Source organism: Hylobates moloch, unplaced genomic scaffold (genome assembly GCF_009828535.3).
Source record: "Hylobates moloch isolate HMO894 unplaced genomic scaffold, HMol_V3 SCAFFOLD_2, whole genome shotgun sequence".
Classification (NCBI taxonomy): Eukaryota; Metazoa; Chordata; class Mammalia; order Primates; family Hylobatidae; genus Hylobates; species Hylobates moloch.
The window spans coordinates 125223978-125251707 of NW_026652277.1; the positions used below are offsets into that span (position 1 = coordinate 125223978).

A 27730-nucleotide genomic window follows, 5' to 3' on the forward strand; every position below is an offset into this window, starting at 1 on the left:
AGAGAAGGGACAACATGGAATGTCTAGAAGGAGTGAGTAAAAAGGAAGGACTAAAAAGAGACAAACCAGGAGCCAGTCTGAGAGAGGTAGAACGCGTGTGCCCGCCAGAAAAAAAGTATTCCAACGAGTGCGAGTGTGTCAGCGGGAGAGGGGTAGCTCACCTGGCTGTGGTAAGCAGAGGGTGCTGAGTGCCCACCAGCTTCCGCACCTGCATAGCGATGTTGCTGAGCTCGTCGCTCAGCAGGCAGCGAAGGCTCATGAAGGACGTGGGGTACCCCACGATCTTCTCCGCCTCTGACACTACCTGATTCCAGTGGGCCGGGGACTTGGAGGACTGACCACGCCAAGAGCCCACCGAAGAGATGGTGTCGAGGGACGGGGACCACCACAGGCGACGCAGGGAACCCGAGGCTCCGAGATAACGTGGCAAGTGCAACAGCAGCTGCCGAAGGTTCATGGTTTAAGTCTGGAAGGGTCTGGGACCTGGGGGTATCCAGAGGTGGCGCGGGAAACAAACCAGGGGCAGAGGAGGAACTTGCAGTAACTAAAAGGAAGCGGCAATTCTTGACCCTCAAAGTAAGGTGGCTTCCTGGAGCAGTGACCAGAAACGAACTTTAACTGCTGCTTTCTGCAGCCCAGGCTGGGCAAACAGTCCCAGCTCAGCACTGCCCCCGGCCACCCGGGGTAGAAACCACAGCCACTGCCTATGTGGAAGACGCCATATTGGAGGCATGGAATGCGGCCTGCCGTAAAGACGGAGGCGGGTTGTTAAGCATACTCTCTACTTTACGGCGTACCCGAGAACGCCCCCGAAGGGGCGGTGCTTTGGAGGTGAACCCGGGTTGGGAGGTTCAGCTCCTCCCACCCCCCGCGGTCTGGGCCAACAAGGGTCGCCAGTGACAGGGATCGGTTGTGGGCCGCGAGTGGTCCCTCTGCACACGGTATCTGGGCCGAGTCTGGATTCATTAGAGTCCGCGGCGCCCAGCACTGAGTGGCATGCATAAGTATTGGTGTCACGAACAAGGGTCAGCCCCCAGCTTGCCCGCAAGGAAGGGCATCGGGCGGAGGCACCAGTTCCTCCCGGAAGCCTTTTGTCGCTATCGCCACCAGCCCCTGGCAGTGGCAGTGGCCGTGGCCGGGCGTGAAGGCGGCCTCTCGGGCTGCATGCCTCCTGGAGCTGGGGCCACGGCTCAGTGGTGGAACGCCTAGTCTGGGCGTGGGGCTGAGCCCTAGTGTCCTCAGGGCCCAACCAGACGAAAGGCGGCGTGGTGCGGCGGAAAGGGGTCCCAAGGAAAGTCCTCGGATCCAACTTCGAATTACCGGCCTCCTCGCTGAGCCCTGGGAGAAACAGCGGTGCCTCGTTCCCGAGGGTGCGGAGAGGAAGAATGAAACGTTGCCTGCTCCCTGCCTCTTATCTTCCTCTTTATGCCTAGCCTGGAGCTCAACTCCAGGATTGAAGACTATCGCTGACCGGAGTGCTTTTCACGTACTAGTTCATGTATTACTTTATTTAATCCTCAGAACAACCTCGTTAAGTGGATAACATTAGTATTCTCCGTGTTTTGTATGAGGAAACTAAGGTGCAGTCGAGTCGTGTAAGTTGCCTAAGACCACACTAGACAGGGATGTGAGCCCAGACAGTCTGGTTTCAGAATCCGTATTCTAACCGAAATATTACACTGTCTAAAAGGCTCCCATCCACTCTTTTCTCCTTATTGCTGAGAGGAAACAGTCAATATGATTATCTTTTCAGTAATGCTACCTATTTTTTTTTTCAAACGTGCCTAGGGACAATCTCGGTCACTGCAATCCCCCTCCAGGTTCAGCCATTCTCTTGCTCACCCTCTCCGGTCACGGGATGGCCCTTTTGTATTTTTAGTAGAGACGGGGTTTCACCATGGTGTCGATCTCCTGACCTCGTGATCCGCCTGCCTCGGCCTCCCAAAGTGCTGGGATTACAAGCGTGAGCCACCGTGCCCGGCCTATATTATCCATTTTTTACACTCTTAAAAATAGCTTATAAAACTCTCTAAAACTTTCAAAATCCTTCCAAATTCCTGGTATTTTATTTTTTATTTATTTTTTGAGATGGGTCTTGCTCTGTCACCCAGGCTGGAGTGCAGTGACACGATCTCAGCTCACTGCAACCTCCGCCTCCCACGTTCAAGCAATTCTTGTGCCTCGGCCTCCCAAGGGGCTGGAACTACAAGTGCCCGCCACCACACCCAGCTAACTTTTGTATTTTTAGTAGAGACAGCGTTTCACCATGTTGACCAGGCTGGTCTCAAACTCCTGACCTCGAGCGATCCGCCCACTTCGGCTTCCCAAAGTGCTGGGATTACAGGTGTGAGCTACCATGCCCAGCCTGTCAGTATTTTTTAAATAAGCATCATGCATAATACTGTACCAGCCTCTTGAGCTACAAATAAAGATTGGGACTTAAAGAGTAGTTGTTCACTTTGCAAATCAAGATGATTTTCTCTACAAAAGATTTAGCTTCATACTCTCCCTTTGGCAAGTTTTCCTTGCAATTTAAATTTTTTATTTTATTTACAAAAATTCAGTTTAGGTATAGCTTTTCAGAGGCACATTTTATTTAACATGAATTGTGATTATAAGTATCAAACACAGTCTATGCCCTCAAAGTAAGTAAGCTGAAGTTTGAAAATAATTTCTGTGAAAGAGATAAACTCTTGGCAACAAAATTCAGGTCTGTTAGGAGATGAAAATAAATATGGAGAGTGAGGTACTTTACCATTCCAGGAGATGAAAATAAATATGGAGAGAGATATTTTACCATTCCAAAAAGTTCCAAGGCCAGAGCTTCTGGGTTATCCAAGGTGAAAGAAGTCATGAAAATACAAAGATAGAGACTAATATGATATATTGTGCACCTGAGGCTGTTTCTTCAGCTTCACGGTAACTTAAGGGTAACTTTTCATGCAATTTCCTCAATAGCAATTCACAGCATGTACTTTAATTTCTCCACAGAAGCCAAGTGCATTATTCTCTGGTCATACTCTATTAACCAAGTTTTTGATTATTCATGGGACTTTGGGTCCCATTTACTTTAAATAATCAGCATTTTCCTTTATACTTACAGTTAAAAGATTGCATTATACTTAATGATAATCAGTTTTTAGAAGGTTAAAATGGTATTTGTTCTTTAATCTCCCAGATAAATATATAATTCCTTAGAGTCTTTATGATTAAAGAAATTTCTGAATTGCTAGTGACTTTTGGAGGAACAGGGAGGGGGAGTATCTGTGATTCTGCCCTTCCTCTGCCACTGATAATCGTTATTTTAAGGATGTCTGTGAATGTGTGCATAAAGAAAGAATACAGCAGGATTTCTCAGCCTTGGCATTATTGGTGTTTTTGACCAGATAATTCTTTGTTGGGGGAAGGGGGGCAGTCCTGAGTATTGTATGGTGTTGAGTAGCATTCCTGACCTCTACCTACTAGATGTTAAGCAGCACCCCTTTCCAAGTTGTGACAACCAGGTATGTCTCCAAACATTACCAAATGTCTGTCACCCTGGAGTGCAAAATTGCCCACTGGGAAATGGGAGATGCTGAAAGAAAAACACAGTGTCCATCCATGACATTTACTCCTACAAAGCAGCAAAAGAAGAAGTCCTGGGTGTGAGTAGCCCTGCAGGTTAGAGCGTGGTCACTCCACAATCTGTGGAAACTTTCAGCCACACTCAGGGACTTCCCCTTGACATTGGAGTTGTTTTGGAGACAGCAAGCTGACAAAAAATGATCACAGTTCCTCCTCTACCTTTTTCAGGATTCTGAAGCTTATACCAGTAGAACTCACTGGGCACTGTGCATTCTACTGACCTTAGAAAGAAGTAAGGTCATATTTGATGTCCTTTTCTTTGGCTGGAAACCAGAGCCAACCTTGGAAAATACAAGCTCTTAACAAGGATAGTGCTGTGGGCGCTGGCATTTCCATGATTAGGTGAGTGGAAATAGATAGAGATATTGCAGCCACCCTCCTTCTGTCACCCTCAATACAATCACCTACTGTTTATCCTGAGAGAGTTCTTCCAAAGGCAGATGAAAGCGTCGTGGTGTATCTTCGGCAAAGATGATAAAAGAAGGCAAAAATCCAAAAGTTTGACCACCTACTTGGTTAGCAGGCTATGGAGATGCCACATAGTGCCATTGAGAATGCAAAATGGTACATGGCAGCTATGGAAGGGAATTTGATAATCCTCAGCAAAATTACATATATATTGCCCTTTGCCCTAGAAACCCACTTCTAGGAAAATATCCCAAATAATGACTTAAGCACAAGGTTATTCATTGCAGTATTATTTGTAATAGCAAAAGATTGGAAACAATCCAGATAACCCCAAATAAGAGATTGGTTGAACAAACTCGAGTAGATCTACACAATGAAACTATGCAACTGTGAAAAAGAATGAGGGCCATTTCTTTACCCTGAGGTGAAATGATCTCCAGAATATATATTAGTGTAAAAAAAAAAAAAACCAAAGTGCAGAACAGTATATGTGCTTTTTTTTTGGTAAGATAGCTAAACTACAAATGAGTATTTGCATATATTTGGAATAGGAGGAAACAGGTGGAGGAGACAGGCATGGAAGCTAGACTACTCTGAATAAGCCTTGGCTATATGGTTTTGATTTTAGAATCATGTATATGTTCTACATTTTCAAAATAATTTCAAATCCAAAAGAAAAACGCAATTCCTAAAATTTGAAAACAAATAATCTAACTGTATATTAAGTTGGTGGCGTAACCATACCAAGTAAACACTTTAATTACTTTAGAAAATATTGTTTTCACTGTACAATCATAATAGAATATATGCTCAGGATAAATAGAACTACAAAGGTATCGTAAGCTTTAGTCAATAGTCTTATTGCTGGTTGAAATACAGATCCTATTATAGTACTTTCAAACTATTCTTGTATATATAGGTAAAAACAATTACTAGAGTTTTTAGGAACAGTGATTTTCAGAGTAAGTAGAATCCATGTAATATTAAAGTTGAATTAGAAAGAATATGAACTTATGATTCTTTTCTTTTAAAAAAATGTATTTCTTATATCCCAGTAAGAATTATTAGGGGAAAAAAAGAAGCATTTTACTTCCTTTGTCCCTTGGAAAGGCCTAGAAGTAATGACAATTTTGTAGTAATAAGCATCTTTAGCATTCACATTTTTTTTTTTTTTTTTTTTGAGAAACAGTCTCACTCTGTCACCCAGGCTGGAGTGCAGTGGCACAATTTCAGCTCACCACAACCTCCGCCTCCTGAGTTCAAACGATTAGTGTGCCTTAGCCTCCTGAATAGCTGGGACTACAGGTGTGTGCCACCACACCCAGCTAACTTTTTTATATTTTTAGTAGAGACAGGATTTTGCCATGTTGGCCAGACTGGTCTCGAACTCCTGAACTCAAGTGATCTGCTTGCCTCAACCTCCCAAAGTGCTGGGATTACAGGCGTGAGCCACCACGCCCGGCCACATTCTACTTTTAAAAACATCATTTCCTTTGAAAAGAAATGAGGCTCTTTGGAGGAATGGCAGATTTTTGTCTGGGGCAAGAAATGTGTATGATTAACCTTGGACATCTTGTGCCAGAAATCAAGGAAGCTATTAAAGTCCAAAGGGACAGGTCAGAGGCACAAAGGGATCAGCATAAAGGAGCTCCCACTGGCTGAAAAGAGGACAATCCTACCCAAAAAAGTAAGAACTACAACTGATTGGAATTCATTGATTACATATAAATTGATGAGTTTATTATTAGATGTAACCGGGACAATACTCTGAATATTTGCAATGTAATGAAAGAATTGAGCATTTATCCTGCCTTTCCTGTGTGAATTATATTTAGTGATGTCTTAGCCTGGCTTACCCCCTTCAAAGTTGAACCTGAGACAAGGGCTTACTTTTTAGGTAGTTTATTTTGGACAGTGATCTCAGGAAGCAGAAGTGGATGACTAGGGAGAGTGAAACAGAGAGAGTCAGTACAAGGGTGTTCTCTAGTTTGTCATCACTGTGGGCAATGAGGCCCTGAGCCATGTAGAATATACTTCATAATTGTCAGCTTGATGCAAGAAGAGAGCAGTTACTTATCAGCTCCCTTCTCCCATTGGTCCAAGTTTCCTCCTTGGGGCCTGAGCCCCCTCATACTTCTAAGCCATCATGTGTGAGTGCTAGGCAAATGTCCCTCCTTTGTAGTGTCAGAGGAACTCAGGGACAGAAAATGAGATGTATGCAATGCAGATGAGGAGAGATGCTCTCAGGTTACACCTGCAGAAAGCAGGTTGCTGCATCAATGGCCTTAGTAATAGGTGGGCTGAGAGGATGTGAAACAGAGAACAAACCACTTCTAATGGGGTAATCAGATGTCCCAGATTGATGAAGGAAAGTTCTACTTTATAAAAATAATTACATCAAATAAAAGAGAAGTAATAGAATTAGGAAATCACCATTTTACAATTCCTCATGAATTAGTTGATTTAAGCAACAATTATTAAAATGGAAGGCCAATAGGGAACCCTGCAATGAAGGTCTCAGGCTGATACCACCTGTAACTATTAATCAATCTCAGTGTCACTACGAGTGGGGAGTCCACCCATATGTGCCTCCTGATATGGTGCTTTATGAAATACATACCACCACCTAAGAAATATTTTAGCCAAAACAGTTGAATCTAAATCTCATCAAGTCTTGAGGACTAACTTCCAATCTTCTAGAAACATAGGAGAGGTAGAAATAAGTAAAATGGCATCACAAGGAAGCCAATGGACAAATCCAGCCTGTGGGATAGTCTGCAAGCCAACTGCCTGGGTCTCTTCAACAGGACAAGGGAGGAAGAAGGGAGTAAAGGGACTCCCCTAGATTGAAAGATTTTAAGAGACAGAGCAAACTAAGTGTAATGTGTAGACCTTGTTTGGATTCTTATTCTAACTAACTGTTAAATGTAAGTTTTGAGACACTAAAAGAAACTTGAATATAGTTTTCATACACTAGGTATTGCAAAAGACCTATTAATTTTACATGTGAGTCTATAAGAAAATGTTCATATTTTTAAGTGATGGATACTAATGTATATAGGGATAAAATAACACAATGCCAGGAATTTGCTTTAAGACACTTCAGGAAGGGAAAAATAGATGAAAGAAGTATGTTAAAAGAAGTATATTTAAGTTGCTAAATTATTAGGTAACCTATTATGCTGCAGTAAATTACTGATACAATTATCTATTAATCTTTTTATAATTTAATACATAAAGTGAACCTGCCACTAACACAAGAACTAGAATATTGATCATAGCTTACTTCTATCTATGTGACCTTTCTCCATCCCTTTCCCCTTACTTACCAAACTAAAGTTATCTTTATCCTGAATCTTGTATTTGTCATTCCACCACTTTTCAAAAATATAATTTAATAATATATGTATTCCTAAAAACATGTCATTTAACAGTAGTTTGTTAGTTTTAAGTTAAAAATGAAGTTTCATGCCAGATGTAATTTTCTGTGGCCTTTTTAATTTATTCAACATTATTTTGCTGAGATTCACCCAAATCATACATACATAGTGGCAGTTCATTTGTTTTGACTGTTGTATAGTATCCATTGTGTGACTATACCACTCTTTATCCACTCTCCTGTCAGTGGACATTGGGATTGTTCTGGGGTGTTTTCTATTACAACAATGCTGCCATGAACAGGTTTACAAATGCCTCCAGGTGCACATGGCAAGGATTTATATCTAGCATTGGAATTGCTTGGTTGTAGAGTAGATGAACGAGCCAAACAGCTTTCCAAAGTGGCTATACCAATTTACACTTCCACCAGCCTTTTCTGAGAGATCCTCTTATCACTTGATACTGTCAGATTTCTTAAAATTTCTACACAAATGGGTATAAAACAGAATCTCATTATGGTGTAGATATGCATTTCCCTTATCACTAGGAAGATGCCTGAATGCACTTTCCATATTGTAGATTAGCCCTCAAAGATGGTGTGGGAAGATAGAACTATAATTCTTTATTACAATTGTTCTCTTTGGTTTAATTTTTAGGTCTTCCTGTCTCAGATCCTCACTCCTCATATTCACAATAGTCCTTTCTTGCCATTTCCTTTAATGTTCTAAGTGTTTGACCTTAGAACAACTGTAGTTAGAGAGGAAATGGACCAAGACCTACTCTCCTTTTTTCTAGTTTCTCTCCCTACAGGGCAGCAGTGTGGAATTGACTTGTGGAATTGACTAGCAGTGCTGCTAGTTAATTTCACACTAGGATTAGCTCAACAGGGGAAGAAGTTGGTCCTTTTCTTTTACAAAGGCTCTTTCTGGGGGACTATTTTCTTTTAGAAACTTAGAATGAAAAGAAAAATCTGCTGAGAAGGTTTTTACTTGAATGTAGACAGTATTATAAAATAGCCGTCTAGGTTCTACACCTCTGTCCTGAATTAACTGTATGATCAGAGGCTAGTTACTTAACACCCTGAGTTTAAAATTACTCATTTGTAAAACAAAAGTCAATAATCTCTTGAGTCCATTTAAGTGCCAAAACGTTTTTATTCCATGAACAAAATTAGCTAGTAAATTGACTTGTTCCTTAAGGTAATTTCATGTTCTCCACTTACTTGCTTCCTACCAACCTGATTGACCTTGGCATTAACACAGGTTAAAACTTGAGGCCCTAGGCTGGACATGGTGGCTTCTGCCTGTAATTCCAGCACTTGGATCACTTGAAGCCAGGAGTTCAAGACCAGCCTGGACAAAAGTGAGATCCTGTCTCTACAAAAAAATTAAACACACACACACACACACACACACACACACAGAAGATTTCAGACAGGGACCTGTCATGCTTCTTGAATCGTTATGTTTGCCACTGCATCCCCAGAACTCAATACTGTATCTGCCAAAGAATAGGCACCACATAAATATTTGTTCGTCAGTTGAATGCATAATGAATGAACAAGCTAGGTCTTTATGCTCCATTCCCATTTCCACTCCACCATCATACTCAAAATCAGAAGTTACTTGAGTTGTACTTTATTTATGATGAGACAATCAGGAAGCACAGAGTAGAGAATGTCTCCAGTACTACAAGTCTAGCTGACTCTCCATTACTGTTTAAATGTTTCTCATGAAGAGCAAAGTAACCACACCCAGCTGATCTCTGGGCTTGAGGACCAGATATCAGTATTTTTCAAATACTCTCCAGGAGGTTCTAATATACAGCCAGGTTGAGAATCACTATTTTAGAAAAAAATAAAATACTCTACTCTTTATTTCTGTTACTTTTTGTTGGCTTTCTCTCTCTTTCTTGTTTCTGCATTTCTTTGTTCCTTTCTCCTTTATTTTTAAATAAATATTGGTTAGATTCCATTTTCTAGGGTTCTAGAGAAATTCTGGTAGATCTGAATACAGAAAACTCTCTTTATGTTGCATAGAAGGCATATATAGGTAATATCAGGTAACAGGGAGGGATGAAGACATACAGCATTTATTACATGTATATGGATGATAACTTCAAATTATAGAGTTGTTAAGGCATCTTGTCAGTAACTGCTGCCCTAGAGTAACAAATATAACCCCTAAATTATATGACAATATTCCCTCTGTCTTAAAATACAATTTCCTCTAAAATTGGAAAGTGTTTCATTCAGGGATGGATGTTTCCATGGGTGAAAAAAATAAATCAGTTTGGTCAGTTAATTCTAATAAATCATTTTTCGAAAATTTAGTGAAAAAACTCTGTTTTTTCTGTTCAAGGCATTCTGTTTATAAGTTCAATGACCAATTCAGTTAAGTCAATTTGAAGCCCCATGTAGACTCCCCCTAATTTCTTTCTAGAAGTAGCTATTAACAGTCCCCCCAAATTAGAGTCACATATTCAAAGCCTATTATGATGTGGCCATAGGTAAATGGACCTTTAAAAACTATTTCTTAGGCCAGGTGCAGTGGCTCATGCCTGTAATCCTAGCACTTTGGGAGGCCGAGGCGGGCTGATCACCTGAGGTCAGGAGTTTGAGACCAGCCTAACCAACATGGAGAAACTCCATCTCTACTAAAAATACAAAATTAACCAGGCGTGGTAGCACATGCCTGTAATCCCAGCTACTCAGGAGACTGAGGCAGGAGAATCACTTGAACCCGGGAGGCGGAGGTTGCGACAAGCCGAGATCGCGCCATTGCACTCCAGCCTAGGCAACAAGAGCAAAATACTGTCTCAAAAATAAAAATAATAAAAATAATAAAAAAAAACTATTTCTTTCATATAAAGCAACGTGTCAGAAATGAGAGAGAGAGAGACTCCTTTATTAACCTTGGCAATATGGCAGTATGGAAGTGATATCAACTGGCTAGGCTGCAAAGAATTTGCAAAAGACCTTTTGAGAAAATCAGGTGACTAGGGCAATTTATGTAAGGTCATTATCCAGAAGCTGACACTCACATAAAAGAGATGTCATTGTAAACTACTACAGTAGCAAAGCTGTTTCTCAAAATTATCCTGGTTTAAATCAAGCAGAAGAGCTTACTGTAGTGTTTTCTGTTCTTTGAAATCATGCCATAAATAAACATCTGTAATAAATATGTCTGAACATTATAGGGCTAGTATGACTATGTTGGGAGTAATAGATTTGAAGTGCATGACAAAATAAAAGGAATATGCTGATGTCAAAGGGAGTAAGAGTTGCTTTATTTGTCTAAGAATAAAAGACACTGGGTCCCCAAAGTCTAAACAAAGAACAACTCTGCAAAAGATGCTCTTCCCATGGATAGTGACACAGCTCAGTGACTTAAGGGATCAGACATGGGAGCCAGATGCCCTGTGTTTGAGTCCCAGCTTTGCTGTTAACCAACAGTACAATGTGGGGCAAATTATGTAACTTCTCAGTACTGTTGTTTTCTTATTGGGAAGAACAGCAATACCTATGGCAATGGGTAATTTTGAAGAGTAGCCTGAGTTCATAAAGTATGATCAGTGCCTGGCACATAGTAAGTTTATAACATGAACCCTTATTATTCTCCACTTTTCAAGGAAAAGTTCTCCTAACTTCAAATCAATAATAATTTGTGTGTGTGTGTATATTTTCAGTAGAGACGGGGTTTCACCGTGTTAGCCAGGATGGTCTCGATCTCCTTACCTCATGATCCGCCCGCCTCGGCCTCCCAAAGCGCTGGGATTACAGGCGTGAGCCACAGCACCCGGCCTAAATCGATAATAATTTTAAAAAGCTATAAAGTGTTTTTACTTCTTATGCTTTTAGGAATATAGCTCTTTTTAATTCTAGAACAAATCATATAATTTTCCCACATAACATAAGCATGTATAGTATATACATATAAAAGACAATTGGCTAGGCACAATGGCTCACATCTGTAATTCCCAACACTTTGGGAGACCAAGGTGGGCGGATCACAAGGTCAGGAGTTTGAGACCAGCCTGGCCAATATGGTGAAACCCCATCTCTACTAAAAATACAAAAATTAGCCAGGCGCAGTGGTGCGCACCTGTAGTCCCAGCTACTCCTGAGGCTGAGGCGGGAGAATCGCTTGAACCCAGGAGGCAGAGGTTGCAGTGAGCCAAGAATGCACCACTGCACTCCAGCCTGGGCAACAGATCGAGACTCTGGCTCATTAAAAAATAGAAAAAAAAATAAGACAATTGAAAGGCTGTGTTGCTCATGGATATTATGATGATGTTGTTTTAAGGAAGTTTGTGGTTGTATGGCTTAAAATTTCTTTTAGAGAGAAATCTATTCTCTATTGAAAACATTTTTTGAATTAGACTTCTCTTAGAGTGGCCTCCTTGTAGCATTTTTTTAATTGATTTTTTTCTTTTTCCTTTTTATTATAGAAGTTTTCAAACTTCACACAAAAGTAGAAAAAATAGGATAATGAGCCCCTATGTACTTATTATCCAGTTTTGGTAATTATCAACATTTTGCATTTCCCTTCACCAAAATGTTGGAATATGTTGAATCAAATCTAAGATATCACAATATTTTATTTGTAAATATTTCAGAATTTATAATAAAGACTTCCTTTTTAAAAAAGTAACATCACGCCTGTAATGCCAGCACTTTGGGAGGCCAAGGTAGGTGGATCACTTGAGGTCAGGAGTTCCAGACCAGCCTGGCCAACATGGCAAAACCCTGCCTCTACTAAAAATACAAAAATTAGCTGGGTCTGATGGCAGGCACCTGTAATCCCAGCTACTTGGGAGGCTGAGGCACAAGAATCACTTGAACCCGAGAGGTGGAGGTTGCAGTGAGCCTAGATTGCACCACTGCACTCCAGCCTGGGTCACAGAGTAAGATTCTGTCTCAAGAAAAAAAAAAAAGTAACAACAATAAAATTGCACGTAAAAAATTATCAAAATTCTTAATATTCAAATTGTCTTAAAAATATGTTTCTATAGTTGATTTACTTAAATCAAGATCCAAACCTTTTAGTTTATATTTTGGAAGCTATTTCAGCTTTATACTTATTCTAAAAGAAAATGAATGACTACAGCTGCAGCTTGAAATTGAAATCATTATAATAAGAGAGAAAGCTAGAGTGAGAAATGGGAGTCTCACAATAGGTTTGGGTTTTATCTGTAATACTGACCTAGGGTTCTATTATATGATGTTAGAGTCTTTTGCTACTGCAATAAGAAGAAAAATAATTTTTCTACAGTACTGTGGTGTAAGAAGCATAGAGAGTTCGAAAATAGCCTGTCCGTGGGCATTGCAAGCCCCTGAAGTTGCATGATCTGGTCAACATCTCAGTCTTTGAAAGTCTTCTGGGTGTAGCTCCTACTTCTCTATTCCATACTCTCTCTTTTCTTCCTTGTAAGTGTTTCCAAAGGACTTGTCTGTGACATTTGTACCTTGGTTCTCCTATTTTACAATCATGCTTCAGTTTTTTTTTTTCTTTCTCTTCAGGACTCCTTGCATACCTCTTAAGACATGAGCCTAATGTTTTTATTGGACTTCATTGTTTTTACAGTTGCTTTAATATGACTGCCACTGCAGCCCTCAGGTATTCTTACAAAAAGACAATTAATTACTTTATAGGTTACTAATAATTATCAGACTATATGAGGTTTCCCTTTCCATGTAGGTGGGTAGGAAATAAGTAGCAAAGGTAGTATTTAAATAGAGAAAATGTTAATATGTTTATATTGGGGGGATTCTAAAAATAAACAAACACACGTCCTCTGTGAAGTCCTACAACATACCCTCTTACAGCTATGAAAGCTAATGAGAAAATCATCTTTATTGATTAGGATCTCAAAATAGAGTCTTTTATCTTGTCTACTTCTTTTCCTCAGGTTCCATTTATTATCATAAAATCACCACTGCTATTCTTCTCTTTGTAGTACCTTCTACAGTCCAGTTTATTAAAACCGTGTAGAGTGATAGTTAAGATCCTAGCCTCTGAAATCAGCTTGGATTCAAATCCCAGCTTCATTACTTCCTAGCTGTGTTTTTGGGAAAATCATTTAGTCTTTTCTGTGACTTGGTTTCTTCATCTGTAAAAATGGGTGTAATATACCTACATACCTACCTTATTATGTATTTGATTATAGTTTGGCAAATATTCACTCCTATCTCCCTTGGGGTAGAGTATTTTTCCTCCCTGTCAATGTTAGTCTTGGTCATGGGATGTGGGTGGAAGTGACAGTGTGCCAGTTCCAAGCATCCTGAACCCAGGCATCATGTGTTTCCGTTTGTACTCTTACACTCCTACCGACACCATGAGAAGAATACGCTCCAGGTAGCTGTTTGTCCTGAATGATAAGAGACATATGGAGCAGACCTGCTCCAACACACACCCTGGAGCCAAATCTACCCTGCTCACAGCTGGAGGCAGAGGTATGCTGCAGAGCTCAGCCTAGCTCACCCAAACAATAGTTGCGCTGCAGACTGATGAAAAAGATCATAACTGTTGCTGTAAGTTACTGGGTTTTTGGGTGGCTTGTTACAAAGTGTTATTGCAGCAATAGCTAACTAACACATAAAATTATTGCAAGGATCAAATGAGATAATTTATGTAAATAATTTAGCATAGTGCTAGCCATATAGTCATGCTCAATTCAGGTTGCTATTATTATAATATTATTATTTTATTTTTCTAGGTAAAAAATCTAAGTTATATACTGTGGTTAATTAATAACACAGTGTTAGATCCTCTACAGTGAGCAAGAGTCTGAGTTGGCTTCCACACAGCTCTTGGTATTGACCATAGATGGTACTGAATCTGGCAGATGTGGACAACTCTCTAACTCTTCCTGTGGCTCATGTGGTTCCACCCCTTTAATCTTTCACCCTATTCAATATCTTATCTAGTTTGTGGGGTGTGAAAAATTGTCTCACAAGCATGCATCCGAATATTTTGTCTTATGTTTATTCCAGTGGCTATTAAACTCCATGCTTGCTACCTTGATTCTCTAATTTCCTCAAATAGAAGACTCCTATACAGGTTATGAAGGGTGAAAGAAAGAGGAGGAAGTCCTTTGAGATGTAAGTCAAGAAATTATATGAGGTAGTAGGAGGGTGGAGACAGATAAGAAGTAATGAGAAGTCACAACTAACATTTTTCTCAAGTTTAAACTTAGTTTGCTGTATATATTTTAGTTTCCATTACAGTTAATACCTGGGGTTACATTGTTACATTCAATGTGTTAAAAAGGAAATGTGTTTATCAAAAAGACTATTACTAAAAATATGAACTCCACATCATCATATAAGTAATATCAAGTCAACAAATATTTTAGGGGGCACCTGCTATGTATCTTGTAGTGAGACATGATAACATAATACATACTATATTTTATTGATTCTGAGACACACATTTGTTCATATTTTAATGTCTCTGAAATCAAGATGTAGCTGGGACTATGGGCATGCACCACCGTGCCCAGCAGAAGTATAATTTTTCTTGTTTTTGCAAAATGAGATAGTTATTATGTATCGGGCTCTATTATCCAAAATATTCGTTCCTTCACCTCATGCCCATGTTCAATTAGATACCAATTCTTATGGGTTCTGTCGATAAGATAACCCTCAGATAAAGAATTCCTCCCAACCACTACTGTACTAGACTAAGCAATCATTTATTACCTCTTGGACTATTGCAAACCCCTCTTATGTAATTTATTATCTCTGATCTCCCTTTCTGCCTTTCATCTGTGGTCAGGGTGATTATCCTATCTCACATTTATGATCATATCACTCCTATATTTAAAAAGACACAGTGGAGCCAGGCATGGTGGCTCACACCTGTAATCCCAGCACTTTGGGATGCTGAGGCAGGTGGATCGCTTGAGCCCAGGAGTTCAAGACCAGTTTTGGCAACATGGCAAAACCCTGTCTCTACAAAAAATACAAAAATTAGCTGCGCGGGGTGGTACATGCCTGTAGTCTCAGCTACTCAGGAGACTGAGGTGGGATGATCACTTGAGCCTGGGAGGTAGAGGTTGCCGTAAGCCATGATTGCACCACTGCACTCCAGCCTGGGCAACAGAGGGAGACTCTGTCTCAAAAAATAAAAATAAAAATAAAGTGGTTTCAAGGACTCCCAGAAAAAAGTACGTGCTCTTTTAGCATAATATTCAAGACCATTGACAATCTGGTCTTATCCTACCTTCAAAGTGACCTCATAGCTCCCTTTAATACATTCATCCCAGCATACTGAATTATTCACTCTTCCCTTAACTCTGTTTGTACTTTCACATCTTGACACCTTTGTTTATATTATTCTTTCTGCCTAGAATGCTCTTCCCGCTTCCTCCCTTACCTGACAATATCCTACCCATCATCCTTCAAGGCTCAGCTCAGATGGTCACTGCTTCTATCCCTCCCTCAGGATTAGTTATCTGCTTTTCTTAATCCCCATCTCACTTTTATTTTTACTTTTTTTTTTTTTTTTGAGACCGGGTCTCACTCTTGTTGCTCAACCTGGAGTGCGATGGTGCAATCTTGGCTCACTGCAACCTCTATCTCCCAGGCTCAAGCAATCCTCCCACCTCCCCTTCAGGTAGCTGGGACTACAGGTGTGTGCATGCACCATACCCAACTAATTTTTGTATTTTTGGTAGAGGGAGGGTTTCACCATGTTACCAAGGCTGGTCTCAAACTTCTGGGCTGAAGTGATCTACCCACCTCAGCCTCCCAAATTGTTGGGATTACAGGCATGAGCCGCTGTGCCTGGCCTCCCACCTGACTTTTAAAACATCTTTATCATTTATGTTTATGTTCACAGTGCCTGTTGTGTATTTAGTGGGTTCCAAATAAAATGTTTGTTAAATACTTATAGTGCAGCTACTTGGGAGGCTGAGGTGGGATGCTTTCTTGAGCCCAGGCATTTAATGCTGCAATGAGCCATGATCATGCCACTGCACTCCAGTGTGGGTAACAGGGCAAGACCCTGTCTCTAAAAAAACAAAGTTTGTTTAATAGAGAAAATTTATTTCCTCCACTTTACCCATTTTTATGCAATATAGATGAAGACAGCAAAAGGCAAATTCACAACAGAAGTTTGGTTAATGAAATGTACACGGAACATATACCCTAGGATATAAACACATTTAGCACAGTCCACACTCACTGTACTTTACAACCACACATTGTGGCATTAATAAATCTGACGCATTACAAAATCTTCACAATATAAATATTTTAGGGTGTATGTCCCACCTCCTAGAAGTCACTGCTAAATACCATGCTGCCCCACTAGCTGCACAAGATGCTCTTTTTTCATCTCAGGGCTGCACAGACCTGGGTGGGAGAGTCCACTGCCAGGTGTCAGGGATGTTGCTCCATATGCCTATAGGTTGGGACAGCAAGATTCAAAATCTTTGTTTTCCGCAGTGGAAGGCAAGGTCATATATCCCAACAAGGCCACACTCAGTGAGGAATTCCTCCAAAGGTAAAAGCCCAAAGGAGTGTTACAATGTTTTCTCAGACTACTCACTGTAGCCACTTTATAGCAATTCATTCTATTAGGAAAGTGAATGGAGGTCTATAAAATAATTTTGAAAGGGCAGGCAAAGATCAAATTGTGCAAACATTAAGTACTCCAAATCAAAACATGACTGACCTGAAAATTCATCCTATGGATATACTGGCAATCTTTAAATGCAAACTTTGAAAGGCAAATTTGGTAACCCACATACTAAATGTCAATTAATTAGAATGTTTAGGCCACGTGTAGTGGCTCGGGCCTGTAATTCCAGCACTTTGGGAGGCCAAGGCAGGCAGATGGCGTGAGTTCAGGAGTTCAAGATCAGCCTGGGTGACATGGCAAAACCCTGTTTCTATAAAAAATACAAAAATTAGCTGGGCGTGGTGGGGCATCTCTGTGGTCCCAGCTATTCAGGAAGCTGAAGTAGGGGAATCACTCGAGCCCAGGAGGTCGAGGCTGCAGTGAGCCAAGATCACACCACTGTACTCCAGCCTGGATGACAAAGTGAGGCCCTGTCTCAAAAACAAAGAAATGTTTAGGGAATTGAATGTTCTTGTTAAATTTCTAACTAGCTGTGATTAAGCTGTTAAAAAGATCCACAAACATTTATATTTCAGATCTTGCCACTAAAATTTTTGCCATCACCTACGCTGGAGTGCAGTGGCATGATCATGGCTCATTGCAGCATTAAATGCCTGGACTCAAGAAAGTACCCCACCTCAGCCTCCCAAGTAGCTGCACTATAAATATTTAACAAACATTTTATTTGGAACCCACTAAATACAAGCACATTAGCAGGCACTGTGAACATAAACATAAATGATAAAGATGTTTTAAAAGTCAGGTGGGAGGCCAGGCACAGTGGCTCATGCCTGTAATCCCAACAATTTGGGAGACTAAGGTGGGTAGATCACTTCAGCCTAGAAGTTTGAGACCAGCCCTGGCAACATGGTGAAACCCTGCCTCTACCAAAAATAACAAAAATTAGTTGGGTATGGTGCATGCACACGCCTGTAGCCCCAGCTACCTGAGGGGGAGGTGGGAGGATTGCTTGAGCCTGGGAGATAGAGGTTGCAGTGAGCCAAGATTGTACCATCGCACTCCAGGTTGAGCAACAAGAGTGAGACCCGGTCTCAAAAAAAAAAAAAAAGTAAAAATAAAAGTGAGATGGGGATTAAGAAAAGCAGATAACTAATCCTGAGGGAGAGATAGAAGCAGTGACCATCTGAGCTGAGCCTTGAAGGATGATGGGTAGGATATTGTCAGGTAAGGGAGGAAGTGGGAGGAGCATTCTAGGCAGAAAGAATAATATAAACAAGGGTGTCAAGATGTGAAAGTACAAACAGAGTTAAGGGAAGAGTGAATAATTCAGTATGCTGGGATGAATGTATTAAAGAGGGCTATGAGGTCACTTCAAAAGTAGAATAAGACCAGATTGTCAGTGGTCTTGAATATTATGCTAAAAGAGCATGTACTTTTTTCTGACAGTCCTTGAAACCTCTTTTCTTTTTTTCTTCTCTTTTCTCTTTTCTTTCCTTTTCTTTTCTTTTGTTTTCGCTGCAAAAGCAGAGATGGCCATACCTTAGACAGAGTCTTCCTGTGGTCTGACCTGCTGAACCCCTGGCTCCTGCCTGTTTCCCAAGCTTCCCCAAGCCTCCCTCAGCCTCCTGGGACCTATGAGCTCTGCTTCTCCACGCCCCCTTCCCCCTTCTTCCAGTGTTATTTTTCTTTTAGACAGTTAAGAGTTTATTATTGTTATTTGCAAGCAAGAACCCCGACTGATACTATCAGTACTACAAGGGAGCAGAGAGTTCTGGACCTGGAGTCAGATTGCTGGGCCACTCAATAAATGTGTATCTTCCAGCAAATGCTTGATCTCTTTAACCCTCCATTTCCTCATCTGTAAAATGGGAGCAAAACCAATAATTATGATATAATTCTTGTGAGGATTGAATAAAATAATCTCTATGAAGTATTTAGCACAATCCCTGGTACATAAAGAAGCATTCAATAAATAGTAGCTTTTGTTATTACTAAAATTCATTGTAATGTCCATGTGTTCAGTCCACAAAACTCTGTTGCTCACTACATGAAAAGAGCATCCCCATGCATACTGTGTTCAGTGTTGCGCTTCATTTTTTCCCAAGGGGTTTGGTTTGTTTTGCTTTATTTTCCAGTTTAGGACTTCAGTGCCTTTCCACACTGTATATCCTGAGATTTCCGGGCACAGCTTCTGGTCACTATATCTGTATTTTCTTTCTTCATTTTTGTTGTACCAACTCTCCTCCACCTCCAGGCCACCAAAAGGTGATGAGCTGCAGGTGGAGAGGACAAAATTGGTTGAAGCAAGTCCTTTTTCTGCGTCTGGTATACAGGGTTAGCAGCTTTAATGAAAGTTTAAAAAACGAAACAAAACAAATGCACAGTCTATATCCCAAGACTTATTATGGAATCCTTAATTTATCTACTTAGCTTTTGATGGATTTATTTTTCTTCCACTGAAATGTATAATGTCCTCTCATAGTTAAACTGCAGAATCTTTTCCACTCAACTTCCTCATTCTGGGATATAATAAATAGACAACGTATGGCCCAACAGCACATTGGAGACAAATTTTCTGTGATAGAAAAATGTTTTTTACTACACATAATGTTTCTCAAAGGAGGTAGGTCAAAACATAGATATCAATCCTCTGTAACTGTTTACTGAACACCATATTTGGTTTGAGAATATTAAAATGTAGTATGTTACTTTTCAAAGGTTGAGCATATTGCTATGGCTATTTTAATTTCCATAACAGCTAGATGTAAATTAGAATAAAGAAGAAATTAAAATTATTTACCATCTCTGCATGCTTTATTTTCCAAAAAAAAAAAAAAGTGATAAAAAGGCTCAGCAGAGAGGAGCAGCAGAGTAGCACAGGTAAAAGCATCTCTCGCCTTTGTGGGATTTGGCAGACTAGGGCTTCTGGCCCGGATGGGCTGCCTCCTAGTATAACCCTGTGCTCAGCCTCACTTCCCTAAGATGTGAAATAGAGACAATAACACCCTCAGTGTTGGTTGTGAGAAGTCAATAACATAATGTGTGCAAAATACTTGGCTCACAGAAGGAATTCAATACCCAATAATTGATGTTATAGCTCAACAAAGGATTGTCAGAGATTTAATAATTTTAATGATATTTGATTATCTAAAGGAAATATGATTTTATCTAAAAGGGATATTATTTTAAGTCTACACTAGTATCTATATAAATCAAAGAGAAGAATTCTGATTTCATCAGTGGATATTATCAAGGAAGGCAGTGGCAACTCAAGATAACTCAGACACTGTTAAGTTTTATATTTACTATAATTTTGAATAATTACTGAAAAATGTTCTCTGTTTCAGTTGGTCCTGGTATAATATTTCTTTGGGGCCACAACTCCAAAGAAACTATTTTTGTTTGGATACTATTTATATATTAAATAATTAGGCAGATGATGCCTCAAATCTACCTGAGTCAGAAAACTCCATTTTAAAAAATTAGTAAAAGCAAGATTGAGTCATAGGGTAAATATATGTATGAACTATAAGTATCAATGTAAAAACCTCAGGTATTTACTAAACATAAGCTTCTTTATTTCTGTATACCTGAATTGAATCTCTGTTTCATAAGTCTACTATGCTAAGACGCAGAAATGAAATCTCCATATAATCTCAGTTGATTTGGAATTCTATTGCCCACCTCCTACACCTCTTAGTGCCTTTCTCATCAGGCTGGCATCTACATGGGGGGTATGGGGTGGGGGGCATCTACTCCACAGCCTCAGTTATCTCTCCAGCTGGCATCCTCTGAGACAGAAGTCCTCGTGGAGTCTCTGATCAAACATTTTGGGTGCAGGGCTACTCTGCTTCTGCAGTCTCTCAAAGCCACAGCTCTTTTACTCTCTGCTGCACATGAAACATACATATTATGGTAGGTAGAGCATACTTATGGTCACCCCAGGACCTTCTGCCCAGGCTTCTCCATATACTATGCCTACCCCACAGTGCCTGCCTATACCATGTTGGGTTGGCCTATTCTGTAAGGCTCACTGCTGTTCCAGGCTCCATCTCAGAAGGGAGACAAGAGTCACCTCTTCTCTCTACCCTCTGCCTTCAGATTTCCTCAAACCCATTCCCGTTTCTCCCCCACCCCTGGGCACTGGGACCTGGTTGGAAATCTAATGTCTAAGCTCTTTTGCTCATTTGCCCCTTCCTTCTCCCAACCCCATAGAATCATGATCTCTTTCTGGACTGGGAAAATTCCCTTTGGCATATCATTCCTTTTCCTAAACCTACGTTTATGGTCAACTTTATAATCTGAATCCTTCAGGTCACCAAGTGTTGACACTCAAAATCTAGGCTTTTCAGGCTGCTCTATCTATGGAATAGCCATTCTTTTATTCCTTTACTTTCTTAATAAGCTTGCTTTCACTTTGAAAAAAAAAAATCTAGGCTTTTCAAACTTGAAGAAAAATGTTTTCTTTCAAACCATTGTTTCTGTCTTGAATTTCACATTTCCATTTTAAAAACCAAAATCAGGCTGGGCGCAGTGGCTCACGCCTGTAATCCCAGAACTTTGGGAGGCTGAGGCGGGCGGATCATGAGGTCAGGAGATTGAGACCATCCTGGTTAACACGGTGAAACCCCATCTCTACTAAAAATACAAAAGAAATTAGCCAGGCCTAGTGGCAGGCACCTGTGGTCCCAGCTACTAGGGAGGCTGAGGCAGGAGAATGGCGTGAACCCGGGAGGTGGAGCTTGCAGTGAGCGGAGATCGTGCCACTGCACTCCAGCCTGGGTGACAGAGCGAGACTCTGTCTCAAAAACAAACAAACAAAAAAATCCAAAATCATGGGCAACTCATGCTTTTCTGTTAATTTCTTTTTCTTTTCTTCCTTTCTTTTTCTGAGACAGGGTCTCACTCTCTCACCCAGGCTGGAGTGCAGTGGTTCGATCATGGCACACTGCAGCCTTGACCTCCTGGGCTCAAGTAATCCTCCTACCTCAGCCTCCCAAGTAGCTGGGACCACAGGTGCATGCCACCATGCCCCACTAATTTTTTGTTTTTTAATTTGTTTTTTGTAGAGACAGGGTCTCACTATGTTGCCCGGACTGGCCTTGAACTCCCTGGGCTCAAGCAATCCACCTCCCTCAGCTTCCCAAAGTGCTGGGATAACAGGTATGCAACTGGGGCTGTGAATTTCTTCTGTAACATCCTCACCCTGAAGCAATGGATGCCAAATCTAATTTGAATAAATGAGTGTGTGAGATAGAAAGGAATTAGTGGGTACAAACAAAACAAAAACACTTCTTAATATGTCAAAATATTATCTCACCACAAGTGGAAGTTGTCTTACGCTTTAGTTTCTCCTTAGTTGCCTGACCTAAATTACTTTTTAGTTAATGACTTGAGAGACTTACTATACAAATGGACAGACCATGCATGACAAGAGAACTCTGATCTACAACCGCTGCAGCAACAAGTCAGAGAAGCCGAACCACCATCTCTGGCTTCAATCAGAATGGTTAGGACTTGGTCAATGCCTGCCAGCTTCTTAATTTCTTACTGCCACCTCCATACCCTCTCCCTCTTCCCCCACCACCCTTCCAACTCAGGACCAACCATCGAACTCCAAATATCTCTAAGTATGCTCCCCAAACCAATCACATAAGATGCCCTGCTTCTAGTTGCCTGGCCTTTTGGATAGCGTTCCTCAGCTTCTCCAGGCCAACAACATCCAATCAGAGCACACCTGAAGCCTTTCTTGTTTTTACACTGTGAAGCTTTCCCACTCCCACACCTGCCTTTGAATCTCTGCCAAATGCAAGTGATGGTGGCTGTCTCCCTTACTTTAAATAAATAGCCTTTGTTCTCATTTGGGTGGTCTTCATTTGTTTCCACAAACTTAATACACATAAAGCTGTTATATTATGCACACTGATAGTTGAGCTTCATGCTTTTTTGTTTTTTGTTTTTTAGCATAGATATTTGGAGTAAATACACGCTGGGCTTTGATTTCTGCTTTAACGGATAAAAATTAAAAATTATAACTTGAAATGATTTTTTCCTTAAATTTATAGGTATTAGTATACTTCCCTTAATGGGTACAATTGGAATGTTCTTAGAAGTGTATATTGAAATCTCATTTTTATAGATTAAAATGATTACCTTTTGGCAAATTACTATTAAAAGAGGCCCTATTAGATATTAATTTCAAAATGAAGAATATGATTATGCAGGCAATTAGTTCTCATGTGTCAGGTTTCCTTAAATTGGTACACATATGTAACAGTTTATACATATAAACCTAAGTAAAAGTAAAATAATAATGATCCTCAGAAAAGTAAATAATATACACTCGTTTGTAGAAATTTGTGCTGTTTTATTTTTAGTTACTTTAGGAGACATTATGTGGCCACAACACAACAGCCCAAAATATAAATTACTGTTCTCATTTCACAAATGAAGAGTAAGGCAAAATGCTCGAGACTTCACTAGTGTAGAGTGAAGCCCCTCATTCTCCTGCCAAAAAACTCGGAGTTGGCTTGAAGCTACTGGCCAGGGAGTTTTGTTTGTTGGTTTGTTTGTTTTGTTTTCAGACACAGTCTTCCTCTGTTGCCCAGGCTTGAGTGCAGTGGTGCGGTCTCGGTCACTGCAACCTCTGTCTCTCGGGTTCAAGCGATTCTCCTGCCTCAGTCCCCCGAGTAGCTGGGACTACAGGCATGCACCACCATGCCCAGCTAATTTTTGTATTATTTTAGTAGAGATGGGGATTTCAACATGTTGGCCAGGCTGGTCTTGAACATCCTGAATTCAAGTGATCTGCCCAACTCAGCCTCCCAAAGTGCTGGGATTACAGGTGTGAACCACCACACCTGGCCCCAGGGAGCTTCTTTTACCCCTGTGACTGAAGGAGAGCCCCCATCCTTCTTGGAGGGTTGTGATCTTCACTTTGCATGGCAAAGGGGGCCAAGATGTTCTTGGAACAGCAAGGGGGGAGGGGACCCCACTTAGATGTGTGCCCAGCAGGGTTGACAGAGCTAATGATGGCCAGATGACCCACACATACAAATAGTGCAAAGGAGGGTGTCTTTCCACTGTGCATTTGTCCACAGTACACTTAAAATAAAATCCTGAGCCTTTACCATGACCTGCAGGCTTCATATAATCCGGCCTCTGCATTCCTCTTTCACTCCTTCTCCTGCCACTCTTCTTCTCATTCTCTACATTCCAGATACCTTTCAACTTCTCAAACATGCTGAGCATATCCATTCTTCAGCTCCTTTAAAATTCTGACGAAAACACTTTTCTCTAGGATTCTAAAATCTCTGAATGGATAGTTCCTTCTCATCTTCCCTGTTTCAGGTCAGATTTCTCCTCAGAGAAGTCTTTCATGATCATTTTAGCTAAAGCAGACACTGCCAATACACCCACCTTGTATCACATTGTCCTTTTTTTTTTTTGAAACGGAGTCTCGCTGTTTTGCCCAGGCCGGACTGCAGTGATGCTATCTCGGCTCACTGCAAGTTCCGCCTCCCAGGTTCACGCCAGTCTCCTGCCTCAGCCTCCCGAGTAGCTGGGACTACAGGCGCCCGCCACCGCGCCCAGCTAATTTTTTGTATTTTTAGTAGAGACGGGGTTTCACCGTGTTAGCCCGAATGGTCTCGATCTCCTGACCTCGTGATCCGCCCGCCTCAGCCTCCCAAAGTGCTGGGATTACAGGCGTGAGCCACTGTGCCCGGCCCACATTGTCCTTTTATGTTACCTGTCTGGATTTAAAATTCTCTTGTTACTTGTTTGCTTGTTTGTTGTCCCCTTTCCAGACTACAAGCTTCAAGAAATTTGGGGACTTGTCTGTCATATTTGCTGCTGGATCCCAAGCACCCAGAACAGCGGGACCTCAGTATATATTTGCTGAATAAATGAATGGATAAATCATGAACCTCAATTGAGAATATGTCAGATATGTACTCACTCTCTAGAAAAAAAGTTGACTGAAAAAAATGCATTTTAGGAAGTTTCAGAGCCTTGGAAGCTCATCTATAGACACCTGGTTAAAATCTGGCATTATTGTTGTGCTCTTTCATAATATTTTTGAAATTGATTCTAGAATTCTGTTCTTTGCAATTAAACATTCACATGAACTTCAAAAGTATGTTTTAGATACAATATAACATATCACAGACCAAACACTGCTCATTGGTTTTGAATAAAACAGACTCCCAATATTTATATTAATTTATATTTAATTTATATTAATGGGTCCTAATGACATGATCATATTTTAACGAACTGAAGATGCCTTTGTGGTACAAACATGACGTGCTTACCCATATCCAGTTCTCCTCTCCTTTGTGAGACATGGAAGGATTAAACTTCCTAGCTTCCCTCACAGTTGGGAAGAGCCATGTGACTAATTCTAGCCAATGGATTAGAGGAAAAAGTGACACGTCACTACAAGATTGTAGCATTTAATTGCTGGCGGGAGATCCTCCAGGGCTCTATTTTTTCCTAGAGTAGTGAGTGTGGAAGCACAGTTGATATGGATGGGCAGTAACAAGATCGCATGGAGGATAGTTGCTGTGGAGAGTCACACAGATCTTCACCTGACTTTGTCTGAGCAACCTTTTAAGTCCCTGAGGTTTTCTGATGATCTGTTATTGCAGGACAACCCAATGGAGCCTAACACACCACTGCTAGGAAAAAGTACTGCCAGGCGCGGTGGCTCACGCCCATAATCCCAGCACTTTGGGAGGCCAAGGCGGGCAGATCACGAGGTCGGGATCCACACCATCCTAGCTTAACAGGGTGAAACCCTGTCTCTACCAAAAATACAAAAAATTACCCGGGTGTGGTGGCACATGCCTGTAGTCCCAGCGACTTGGGAGGCTGAGGCAGGAGAACTGCTTGAACCTGGGAGGTGGAGATTGCAGGGAGCCAAGATCGTGCCACTGCACTCCAGCCTGGATGACAGAGCAAAACCCTGTCTCAAAAAAAAAAAGAAATGTACTGATATTTTATATACCATTGAGAAATAAAGATGCCATTTATAACTGTAAGAGTTCAGTGTAAGATGCATTACAATCTTAGAGATGTTAAAATGGGAAAAATGTGGGCCTTAGATTTGATAAAATACAGATTGTTAAAGAAATTCAGAAAAGCAGATTAACATAGTGTCAAGAGCTCCAAACCTAGAGTAGGACAGAAAGTTACGGATTCAAATCCCAATACTTAATAGCTTTTCTCTCTCTCTCTCTCTCTCTCTCTTTTTGAGATGGAGTCTTGCTCTGTCGCCCAGGCTGCAGTGCAATGGTACAGTCTAGGCTCACTGCAACCTCCACCTCCCAGGGTTCGAGTGATTCTCCTGCCTCAGCCTCCCGAGTAGCTGGGACTACAGGCACATGCCACCACACCCAGCTAATTTTTGTATTTTTAGTAGAGATGGGGTTTCACCATGTTGGCCAGGCTGGTTTCAAACCCCTGACCTCAAATGGTCTGTCTGCCTCAGCCTCCCAAAGTGCTGGGATTACAGGCCTGAGCCACCACGCCCGGCCAATAGCCTTTATCTTAATAGCTTATATAAGCCTTAGTTTCCTCATCTGTGAAATGGGGGTATAATAGTAGAAACAGCCTCATAGAGTTTTGTGATTATTAAATGAAGATAATTACTACAATGTGTTCAGCATAGTAATTATTTCACATATTTTAATCTCCATATTTGGTTAAATCACAGAGCTTTTCAAGATAAACATTAATTTCAAACAATAATACAGGAAAACTTCTTAAGTTTGTTATTATGTCATACTAATCAATCAGCTAGTGTTTATTAATTCCTCACGAGGCATGAGGACTAAGTCTCTGAGTTAAGTGTTCTTGGAGACAACAAAGAAATGTGGAGGTTGGAGGCCTGAGGTAGACCACCCTGGGGTCTTCCCATCCCCTCTCTAATGTGTTTTCTAGGTGAATCAGGGTAGAATGATCATCAAGACTAGCCTTGAAGAGTAAAAGAAGTCACAAAATTGTACCTGAGGAATGTATGAAAGATCAGTCCTGTACCCATCTTGATGACTAGCAGGGATAGTAGAGGGAAAATTGAGGATTAATTGCATGTCTGGAGGCTTGGGTGATATGTGTGGGTATAGAGAGAGAAAGAAAGCACGCAGGAGAGTGCTAGTGGTTGGGGAGCAAAAGGATACGTCATTGGAGCAGGAGTGGGGCTCTTCTGAAATGCGTATAATGTATTGTTCCTACCTGTGTAGTTATACTCTTACGGATTATGAAGTTATTCAGGGAACGTTATTTAACTCATGGTATGTGTAAATTCATAAAGCATCATCTGTTGTTATAACTGTTTTCGTCTCTAGTAGATGTGAAGAAACCTAGGGTCATTAAAAGGTGTAACAATCATCATTACTTCTGAAGTTCATTCTAGATTAAAAGTTTTCCTCAGATATACTTTATGAGCGTACTTTCTGTCAACAAAGATGTGCATTGTGGATTTCAATACAATGTTCTCACCTCAGTTTCTGAAGGACATATGCTTGTGAAGGAACAGGTGGCTGTTTAATATCATTATTTTTATTAAATGCCTGAACCATCACAGAGTAAGTAATTTTCTTTAAAGGAAGTATAGCTGCCTCTAAATATAACTCTGGGCTACAGTTCACCTTTTCTGTTTATTTTATTCTTAACTTGTGAAACTGTATCTTAGGACTTGGGGTATATAACTTGCTATTTGATATCAGCTA

General features: G+C 40.7%; 1 protein-coding gene and 1 long non-coding RNA gene across 4 annotated transcripts in view; one reads left to right on the plus strand and one right to left on the minus strand.

Moving 5' to 3' along the window:
• PDSS2 (decaprenyl diphosphate synthase subunit 2) overlaps window positions 1–733 on the minus strand; it is a 308730-nt gene extending 307997 nt beyond the window's left edge. For 2 of the 3 annotated variants that reach the window (XM_058435449.1, XM_032156020.2), the window contains exon 1: window positions 162–713. In XM_058435449.1, the coding sequence (XP_058291432.1) occupies window positions 162–457 (296 nt within the window). In that variant the 5' untranslated portion in view covers window positions 458–713. Of the gene's footprint in view, window positions 1–161 lie in introns of all 3 variants that reach the window. The other variant, XM_032156019.2, reaches the window with a different exon arrangement.
• Window positions 734–875: 142 nt separating this feature from the next.
• LOC131381763 (uncharacterized) lies at window positions 876–22901 on the plus strand. The gene is made up of 3 exons (XR_009210688.1): window positions 876–1595; window positions 3793–3966; window positions 22067–22901. It is a non-coding gene; the product is annotated as an uncharacterized LOC131381763 (long non-coding RNA).
• The last annotated feature ends 4829 nt before the right edge of the window (window positions 22902–27730 follow it).